At 38.9% G+C, this 11,138-nt stretch overlaps 1 protein-coding gene across 1 annotated transcript in view; it reads right to left on the bottom strand.

Moving 5' to 3' along the window:
• Positions 1-1,644: 1,644 nt before the first annotated feature.
• Positions 1,645-11,138, bottom strand: part of gukh (NHS actin remodeling regulator GUK-holder) — an 81,443-nt gene continuing 71,949 nt past the window's right edge. The window contains exons 3-7 of the mRNA XM_074086884.1: positions 10,918-11,092; positions 10,071-10,273; positions 9,283-9,486; positions 6,255-8,803; positions 1,645-3,573 (exon numbers count right to left, since the gene is read on the bottom strand). Of these exons, the coding sequence (XP_073942985.1) occupies positions 2,021-3,573; positions 6,255-8,803; positions 9,283-9,486; positions 10,071-10,273; positions 10,918-11,092 (4,684 nt within the window). The 3' untranslated portion in view covers positions 1,645-2,020. The remainder of the gene's footprint in view (positions 3,574-6,254; positions 8,804-9,282; positions 9,487-10,070; positions 10,274-10,917; positions 11,093-11,138) is intronic.

The following is an 11,138-nucleotide window of genomic DNA, read 5'->3' as shown; positions in this document are numbered from 1 at the left end:
GCTTTAAGAGTGAATTTCGGCGGGAGTAGGTGTGAAGGCGGGAGTAAAACCTGTGTGATGAGAGCGAGAAATGTGTGATGGAGTGGCAGTGTTTCGGGTGAGTCCTTTTGTAACAAGTAGGTAGAAGGTGTGAAGGCGGGAGTAAAACCTGTGTGATGAGAGCGAGAAATGTGTGATGGAGCGGCAGTGTTTCGGGTGAGTCCTATTGTAACATTTGTAACATTACGTGAACTCTATCTAGCATAGTGTGTTGCAATAACGAGACTGTGTGGTCTTGGTGCCCGAACGATGTTGCCGATTGATAGTTATTCTGTGTTATGAACCCCGAGGAACTCGCTCGGGGAGCTCGTATGTTGAACAGTAGATGCGAGGCTTGGGAGGACTATAAGGGGAGCTTGGAGGTCAACTCGGGGAAAAAAAGGAGCAACTCCGTCATTTATGGCCCAATTTGTTTTTTTTTTCGTTCGTATAGGAATACCTCCAATGAAGGCTATCGCGTATGAATTCGCCATTAGAGGCGCTAGTGTAGCGTGAGGTCTCCGAAATGTCAAATCTCATAGTTTTTGGGTGAGCTACGCGGGTTTATTTATAATTAGAATAATTTTGTGAATATTTTGCAATAAGTATCTGAAATTAATTATGGCAAATATGCGTTGCGGGGCAATGAATGTCTGTGTTTTGAGACAGTATTGTCTTTCGCAAAACCTTTGTCTTCCCTTTTTTCCGAACAAAACGGGGACTATGCAACACTGTGGCATGCTCGATATTTTTATGGTACGGTTTTAAGGTGTATTAAATATGATTTTAATCTGAACTTTGTTTTCACGCCCGTAATAACAGATTTTGAAAGCCATACTTAAAAACCTCACGCAACAGTGCGCCATCTAGTGAGACAAAAAACGATAGCCCTCATTAGGTAAGCACCAAATCAGGATCTGATGATTGGATCCTAAGGAAATCAACACTCGTTTCTCTTGAAAATCATCATTTGGTGAAGTGGAACTGATGATAAAGACCACAGTTGACCACGGAGCTATTCAATAACAAGTATTTCACAGGTTTATACTTAGTTGCTAAGCAATTTATGTTTATCGTAATGCATATATATGGTGAAATGGAACGGGAGGTGTGGTGAAGCACCAGGACTCAATAATGAACGACTGCATCGGAAAAAGCAATCTCGTAAAAAGTGACGAGCAGTTGACATTAAACTATTGTTTATTGGACTGTTTACACTAAAAAGCGTAAAAAAAATTATACCATAAAATTGAACCGACTCGACTACAAAAAAACCATAAAATAATTTTCTACCTGTTTGAAGTCGGTGCCTCAGCAGGAGCACAAGTGATTTTTACTTTTTTCAATTTGTGGCATTTTATAAGGAAGAACTGCGTGTATAAGTACTACTATATTTGCGACAGTCAGGCGGACATTTCCGAGCATAGGTACTTATCGGAGAGGCAAGTACGGTCAACAGGAAGTACAGTCAGCAAAAAAAGCTTGTATAATAACTGACATTTCTAACAAAAACTTATTGAAATCTGCGCTCTTTCCCGTATTATCGCGATCTACTGATCAAAGCCGTGACTCACATGGTAAACAGGAATAAATAAGTAAAACATGTTTATTATTCAACACTTTATTAAAATTGTATCCTAATAACTTGAAAAAGGTTTAAAATACTACTTGAACAGTACTGATTAAGGTACTCAATAAATACTTAAAATATAAATTAAAAATACTTGTAAAGGTGAAATATTTACAATACACATTAAAACATTGGCCCCTTAAGAGCTAATTTCGTATAAACTAAAACTTTTTGAGCTTAAAGATTACCGTTTTCGGTAGGTAAGTACCTAGTCACTGGTGTGCAAATACAGTGGTGTCTAGTGCCCACAAAAAATGGCACTTTAAGCAAGAACAGACTAGAATAAAGCTTCTATCAATTTTATTGTTGAAATATAAAAATGGAATTCCAAGCACCACTTTTTAATCATATTAAATTTTATTAGTAAAAATATCATAATGCTGTTTCTAACGTCGTCGGCGATGTCTTGCCTCTTTCTGGGGATGTTCTATTTCGGATGTTGCCAGAAGATCCCGCTGCTGTTGGACTTTTAAATGATGTAAATTTGGGTGGTGAAGATTCAGGTGGCCTACTGAAGAATTCAGCTCGTTTAGCCTGTAGTAACTCCGTCCGAGACAATCCATGGCTTTTAGCAAAATCTGAATCGAGTGGGAACACTCCGTGATCACCTGTACTAAGGAAGTCGGTATCAGCCTCTAAAGTATTTTCGGTTATCGGTATTAGGTTACGTCTGGCACCGAAATGCTGATTTGTAAGTATGGGCACTGTTTTAGCCTGTACGGTCTTCGGTGAAGTATCATGTTTTTCTCCAGAACTATTGGAATTATCATCTTCGTTGTTGACTTCTGGAATCGGAGTAGAAAGGACATCAGATCTTGGGCTAGAGAAACGCCATTGTGACTTCGGAGAGAGCAGTATTTTTGGTGAACTCTTATGTTCTTTAATTAAAGCATTCGTTCTGCCAGGTGAAGCAGGCTGAGGATTTGGTTTTATTACTTTCCTGTGGGTGTAAGTTTTCGGAGATCCGCTCAAATCCAGAATGTTAATTTTACTTTTGTTATTGGCAGGTGGCTGCAACTCAGGCTTTTCTTTCGACAGTTTTAATTGTTCAACAGCTGTGAGTTTGTTAGACTTACTTTGAGTGTTAAGGGTATTTAATTTGACACTGTGCTGCAGAAGGAGTTTTTTGAAATCAAGTCTCGACGTTTGAGGTATGGGGCCGTATCTATCGGCGCATGTTGTTTCTGGTTTTTGTAAGCCAAATCCACGGCTGGGAACTGCCATAACACTTTGCCTGTCAGCTGGGGACCAGCTGTTTCTGCTTCTTGGATCGCCGAGGTATCCCGTCTCCGGGTGACGCTGGTTGCCTTTGAGGTATAGTGACGTTTCGGAGCTAACTGGGGACAGACTCGTGGTTGACAACGCCGGCGACTCTGATCTTTCAACGCTGCCTTTTATATTTAGTTTCTTTTTACTTTTGTGTATTACTGCATAGAGTTCTTCATTGGTCATTGTAGATTTCACTGGTGACAATAATTTTGACCCAAGGTTGACAACGTTATCTTTGTTAGAAGGTGTGGAGGATTTGAAAGACCCGGATGTCCTCGGATCTATGGGTGAAATTCTTATAGATTCATCAATTGGTGGAATGGGGTGAGAATTTACTGGCTTTTCAATAAATTGTGAAGAGGCAGTAGCAATATTGGTGGGATAGTTGAATATTGTTCTAGTGTCCGATGGCGACGGGCGACGAGCACTTGGTTCTATGGTGCTTCTCTTCGGAAGCGTCCAGAACACTGGCTCTTCTTTTAGTGGCGGATTTGCTGGATTCTCATAATTGATTACACCATGTCTCCCTCTTAAATGAGCAGTATGGTATTTGTGTATGGTGGGATTGATCGTATTGAAATCTACTCTTTGGCCTTTTTGCATCGGGTTCTGCGGCATATTCGGGTAGGGCTTGTCAGCACTGGAATGTCGATAGTCTGTAATATAAAGAACAGTAAGTAAGTGCAGGGAAGTACGTTTGATAGCAGCAGGTACTTAACTATCATTCCATAAGGCAATAAACTTCCGATACTTGGATTAATATTTGAATAAAACAGGCTATGTTTTTAAAAACAGGCATTCATTCTTATAGCATATAACGCTACTTTTTAATTTATTATGATATATATAACGTCGTTGACAAGTCAACGGATGCGGCTAAAATCCTTTTATGTAATACATAAGTAATATAAAACTGTAAAATTATGGCACCAATCCATACCAATCCCACAAGCCTAGAGCTAGGTAATTTCTAAATCACAGAAATAGCGATACTACGTAGTGAACAACGATAATGAGACATCAATTGCGTTAATATGAACAGTAGGTTTACGACAAATATTTAGCACGTATCGGCCTAATGCTTGTGAAACAATGATATATTAGTAAACTGTGAATTTACAGAAGTGCATGGTATTTTATTCTCGATTACTCAGAACTAGCATTCCTTGTATTGAGTGTTGTACATCTATTACTTATATAGTTAATGTTTGATACAATTATTGTGTCCGCATTACAACTCCCAGTGTTAGATGTAACGATTTGTAAATTTTGTTAGTTGAACTTTCACTCTTCATGCAACGTAAAGTAAAAAAGTCATGCCAAAAAAGCAACACAAAACTTTACCTTCGAAGAACTTGATGTTAACAATGTCGCAAAGTGGAAGCAATCTCCTTCTGTGCAAGCCATGTGAGATGAGTGCAATTAGAGGAAAACTGAGCACCATTCATTTCGACCACGAAATTCGGTGACTTGAAAAGTTTTTCAAAACTTTTTAGGTACCTACGTTTTCATAACACTTTCCGTTATCGAAAACAGTGGGTAATATTTATTATTACCTTCACAAATTAGTGGTGTTACAATCGATTCGCAATCGACTCGCTATGGATATTTGAAAACTGATTGGTTAATCAATTAGATTAGGTACTTTAATTGGTTAAGTTTCCCACAAATTCAATTAAAAAAACCAGTGACACGTATTTACAAAACAGTGCGAAAATGTTTAGATATTTGAAATACTGTTAATTTAAAAAAATTCCGTTTTAGAACATTTTAACACAGGGCCCAAATGGCGTTCAAAACAGAACTTTTGCTTCTTAAATCTAGATCTATGTGCCATATGTGCTAGAGTGAATGATGTGAGGGGAGAGCCGAAGGATAAAAATTAAAATAAATCAGTGCGTTAATTCACAATGACTCTATAATAAAATTAATTACAAACACAAAAGATAGAATAACACACCATGCACTTACAAACGAAAAAACCAGTCGTAAGCAGTGCTTTTGTACACTGCGGTGAAGAAAGCCACCATGCATTTTTATTTTTTATCATACTTTGTCGAAACTTATAAATTTTTCATTAAGTAAAATAATGCTTAAAAATATTATTTCAGATACGGGGAATAATTAAGTCACATTTTAATATTAAAATACATTTGTATCACAGAATTCACAAGTCGAAATTTTTCGGAAGACATGTTTCTAAAATTAGATTTTACAGGACGGCATCGAGTAGGTACCTAAGCTACGTTATCTACCAAAATTATCTACGAGTAGGTATGCTACTATTAACGACCCAATCTATAAATCTAGATAATTCATCTTATATATTATCTAATTTTACTAACAATGTAACATATTTTATTTATTCTAGAAGCGTAAGCATGTTTATTTTATGAATCATGAATGCCTAATGTAGTAGTACCTACCAACATTTTTTTCGGTAACACCTTTTGACAACTAATTAAGATATCTCTACCTATAATGGAAATAAAGTTTATTTGTATATACAGCATCTACCAGATTTCAGTTCCATAATCTGATTCAGATACTGATAAAATACGAGCTCGATGCATTGAACTATCTACAGGTACGGTGACTTTACTAGGAGACAGCGGGCATGAAGGCGGCGAGTGAAGTACACAAATATCATCAGGATCGGAGTCTAAAATTGCTGTCAAAATGTCCATAGAAGTGTCTCTGTTATCAGGGGTAAAAGCAACCGAATGTCTTGTGGGCATTGGTGTCGTAAAAGGACTTAAAGCTAACGCAGTTAATTGGGACTCGAAACTGTGGTCAACATACGGACTATTGTTATTTATGCACTTACATACTTCAGAATCGCTAGAAAAACTTCTATGACCAAGTTTGGGCGATACTGTTGGTGGATAGTTTATCTGTTCTCGCAATAAATCGGCAGTGATTTCAGCTTGAATCATTTCTAAAGAATTTACTTTTTTCGGGTTGCTGCTAAAAGTGTCAAGTTTAAGGAGCTTCTTAATGGGCAGTAAAGGAGAATTTGCAAGTTTGTAACTATCACTGCGTTTAATTTTATTTTGTAGGGACTTTTCTTCGCTTTGGGGATTAGAAAAACTAACCGTGCCTTCACCGATAGCACTTATATTATTTCTATTGGTAAACATTCTCAATACTTCAGATACTTTGCTACTAGATTTATTAAATTCATGTCTACATTTGTTAGTCTGTAACATAATGGGAGTTTGAAAATTAGGCACGAACGGAATGATATTTTCACTTATTTCTGTCGATGTCCCTAACTGTTCTGAATTAGAATTGCCTTTCAAATTTGTTGGATTTTTTGAACGATATTTATTCTTACCTGCTAAATCGTCTTTCGTAGGAGACAAGCTGACACCGTCCGCATCATGAATATTTACGTATGCCCCGGGCCTAGGGATAACTTCTACTACTCGCGGTATATCCTGCGGATTTTTGGAGAAAACTGGTGGCTGTTGATTAGAAGATATTGGAGGCGTTTCGGTGACTGGTGTAGCGGTTATAATTGTGTTCGGTTTAGGGGTCGGTAAAGTTACGAATTCTGCTGTTACAGGTCCATCTCGAACGGTTGGCGCCTTGATGATCACTTTTCCTAACTGTGGTGATGTTGGTTTGCTTGTAGGTGGTGGAGGTTCATAAGGGAAATCAGTCTCATCTTTTACTTGAACAATATCTGCTGTTTCTCTCTGAATAACAGTAGTAGTGGCGTTTATTTCTTGCACAAACGGACCAGGTTCGAACGTCGTATGCGCTCCCTTTCTCCGTTTAAGTGTATCTGATGAATAAATAACTTGGCCATGTGAGTCGAGCGTTACTTTGGCACCCTTCTTCTGATATTCTTCTAGAGCAGGTGTCAATGTTTCGTCTAATCCATGTTCTAAGAAATCTTTGCTTTCGCTTAAACAATTTGGCAATTCATTTAAAGACACGTACTCTGTTTCTGGTAATTTTCCGGATAAAACTGTTTGCAAATTTTTTCTTATAATATCATTATTTCCATAAATACCTTTGTTGAGGCTTACTTTTTGGTTGTTATTCTTAACATCGGCAATAGTGACATAATCACCAGCGTCATAAATGTGATCTGGAAGGCTGCTATCTTTTGGCACAGGTGACTTTTTATTTGATAATTTATTTGGAAGCACACCTTTCAATTTACACATTAAATTATTGAACGGCTTTAAATTCATTGGAATGTGAGGTTTGGACGATTTTATCAATTCAGATGAGGGTTTTGTTTCTTTTTCATCAACGGGAAGATCTAATTTAGGCCGGCTGTTAGATTTTTTAAAGGTACTTTCAGTCTCTGTAGTAGGCTTCTTACATGCATCGGGGTCTTTGTTACTAGTTTCGCTTTCATCATCCGAATTGTTTGGAGTAATGACACACAACGATGGGATTCTAGAACTGTTGATCGTAGTTTTGTATCTTATTCTTTCTATTCGGTCAGTGCCTTCTAAATCAGAAGATTCAGAATAATCTTGCTCTGAAAGGCTATTTTTGCCGTGAGCACTGGATACAGAATCTTCAATAGGAGAACTAGACGTGTTGTGACCTGAATCAGGGGAACTAGTGCCAGTACTCTTCTTTGCACTTTCAAGATCAGTTTCTGTATGAATTTCTGCTACAGCTGTCATTTCTCTATGATTACCAACATTTCTAGTTATGGTAATTGTAGAAACCTGATTGATTTCAGGAGATGAATGGTTATATATTGGTTTATCCGAGTATGAACGGTTAGGATTATATCGCAGGCTGCTATAAGGAGATTTTGTAAACGAGGAACTACTACTTCTATCTAAGCTAGCATTCGCGCTATTGATGTTGTTACTTCGGCTGCGATTCAATATTGTTAGTGAACTTTTTCTTTCTGGTACTTTAGGTCCAATAACTAAAGATCGATCACTTCCAGCTGCCATTAGCGTAGTGCAAACGGTACCAGCAGAGCTTGTAGTTGTGCTAGTCGAGCCTTTGCCGAATAACTCATATTCGTTTTCAGCAGTTTGACTATTTGAAGAGTTTGACAGGGCATTACTGGTATGCATTGGCGTACTGGGACTAATTTCTTCTTCTTTGAGAGTTTTTAAACCAGAATCCATGTGAAATGAAGTGTAATATCCCTCTGTATCACATGAAAATTCAGAGCTGGTTTCTAAATCTTCGTGTAGGTCATGAATAATATCAGGTGTCAGGGTTCCTTCACTAGTGACACTGCCAGATCCCGAAGTATTTAGGAATCTTCTTCTACTTATAATAGAGCTGGGTGGTCCATGGTGGAAATTAAGAGAGTTATTAGAAGTGGCAGCTGAGGTTGAACTTCGAGGTGGCACTGTAGTGGATGTTATTTCTGAACCGATACTTGTTCTCCCGGATTCTGAACTAGCTGACCAGTTGCCGCTTGAGGAGTGTGGTTCCTCTTTGCATACACCTGATCGTCTTTGTCTCCTTTGTGCAGACGTTCCCCGTAATTTCACTCCGACGTTAATGGTTGCCGTTGTTGGTGTCGTCGGAACTCCTATGCTTTTTTCCGAAGAGGAGTACGAAGCACACCTTTGATGTGACCTCCGGTCTTCTTCACCCTGACGTTTTTTACGCATCGTGACAGTTTCTTGTACTTCTTTATCTTCCTGTCTTGTCGGTGATTTCGTATCCTTTTTCTCATTTTTAATAGTGTCTTTAAAACTATCTCTGCTTGCGCTCGGAGATCTGCCGATCATTTTCAGTCTGCTTTTACCCCATTGTTTCAAAGTGTTAAAATGCCCTTTCTTTGTTATGGGGTCAATAGGACTCTTCTTAAGAAGGTCGCTAGAGCGCGACCTGACGACAACACTTTCTTCGAGTTCTTCTGAAGCCACGGCATTTGATGTATCGCTACGATAAAACAAACCAAGCAAAGCATTAGTCACACGCATAAGGCAACCTATAGTTGTAATACGAGTACATAAAGAATGCCTCTTCGTCTCGTAACATCGGCATTCATCAAAGATTTTATTAATCATAAAGCTTATGAACAATTAGTGTTCAAGTGCACAGTTAATTGATTGTCCTCGTTTGATACGAGCATCAATGGCGTACCTTTGATAGAAACAATGACAACCAATGTACAATAAATGTATTCACAGAAGCACAAGATATTATCAACGATTTGTTAAAATGTGCCGAAGATACGAAAACGAACATCATTGAAGCTGTCAACACAGTACTGTGCTCAGCGGTTATTGTCGTTAATGGACGTTTTAATAGATTACATTATCGGAGTAGGATGTAAGATGGTGATTACATATTACTATGGAATAATGTGATGGATAATGTAATTTATTAGTTGGTGTAGGTGCATACTAGAAGCTTACCCAGCTATAGCCTCTCTAAGCTCTTTCTGATCAGTGCCCGATATGGTGTTGCGTCTTTTACCACGGGGTTTCCTCGTGCGCGTGCGTCGCTTTACGGTGTCGGTCTCACCCGGGACACTCTCTATGTGGAGTGACTTGCGCGAGCTGCACATCCTGTCGAAGAACTTGCCTGACGTGTCGATCGCAACGACTTCCGGAGGAAATCTGTCGAAGTTAAAACAAGCAAAATTTGAAGGGGGCACCGAGCTCCTAGCGCTAATCAATTTTAGGTATTATATATACTCGTAGATAGGGAGGGGGGGGGGGGGGAAGCGCGGCGGCTCAAGATAAGTTTGTCAGAACGCGCGCGTGTTTGGGTATTTTCTTCGTATTATGAAGACAAATACATATTTTAAAAAGGTAACGTTTTCTTATCGTTCATAAACTCATGACCTACCGCTACGCCGTACTATAGGGTTTGTTTTGTTTCTTAAAGACGACTTTGGGATTTTTTTCTATCGAACGAACTACAAGATAATCATGTTTCTACAGTAGGTAACTATATGAATTATAAATGTAGAGTAGATAAATCCTCAAATATCTTACATATGAGTTTCAAAAGTAAAGCTTTATTAATATAATAACGATACAGCAATGGATTAAATGAATACAATAACTTCGCTAGTTAGATTCGATTCGCTCGTCGGGCTCTTAATTCATATATTTAAATATTATATGAAATGAACAAGTTGAAATTAAGAGCGCGTCATATTATTTTTAAGAAACCATTTTTTTTGACTTAAGCTTACTTGGAAGCGATGACTCTCAGCTGTTCCTCAGGGCTGGGCAACCTGTGGTCTATAGGCTCGTCATCGCCGGAGCCGCATTCTGACAGCTCGTCGGGCGTCAACGTGACCGAGCTCGCGATCCGCATGGAAGCATCCGGAAGGGCTGTCACATCGCCCACAGCCTCTCTCGACGTCCATTTCCGAAGGTGCTCCACCACTGACGGCTGAAATGTGTTAATTAGTGACCGTGTAGTGTAGCTCTGACTGGAGTGGTGCTTTAAATCTGTTTGGTTTACTTCAAAAGTAGATTAGATACTGTTTTGGAGAATATTATATGACGTGAAGTGACAGCCATCGTGGTTTGACCTATGGCCTCTCAAGCAGAGGATCGTGGGTTCAAATCCGAGCACTCTCTCACTTTGAGTCTCTCCAAATTCGTATGCGAATTAAATTTTACCACGAGATTTACGGTGGAGGAAAAGATCGCGAGGAAAACTGCACAAACCTGCGCAGCAATTAAATGTGGTGTGTGAAGTTCCTAATCCGCACTGGGCCAACGTGGAAACTACGGCCCAAGCCCTGCTCTCTCATATATATGTATATATATTACATGACGTGAACTTCACACACCACAAATTACAATTACAGATTATATATATAGTCTGTAATTGTACACCAAAAAGGTGTGCAAAGACGGAGATTAATAAAAAACCATAATTTGATATACCTACAAAGTACTGATTAAGGTAAATTTTGTGTTTTAAATATTTTAAAACTACTTTCGTGGGTTTCAAATTGCACGAGAAAAGCGGAGGCCTTTGCCCAGCAGTGGGACATGGTACGGGCTACATAAAAAAAATGCACTCACCACATGGGTCTCAATATCTGTGTCGACTCTTAAGAGCCGTCGTCGTTTGGAGCCGAGGACGGGGGTACACAGAAGGTAAGGGGAATGCTGAGAGTCTCTACGGAGCTGGTCGAGGATTGAGGCTGACAGTCGATCCGTGGTCGCCTTCTCATACAAGTTTCGTAAGCTGTTTGGTCTGGAATAAGAGATGAATGCGTTGCGGTTCATTGCGCTACTTGAAA

The sequence above is a fragment of the Choristoneura fumiferana genome, chromosome 4, assembly GCF_025370935.1.
Source record: "Choristoneura fumiferana chromosome 4, NRCan_CFum_1, whole genome shotgun sequence".
NCBI lineage: Eukaryota > Metazoa > Arthropoda > Insecta > Lepidoptera > Tortricidae > Choristoneura > Choristoneura fumiferana.
This window is presented reverse-complemented; position numbering and strand designations above follow the sequence as displayed.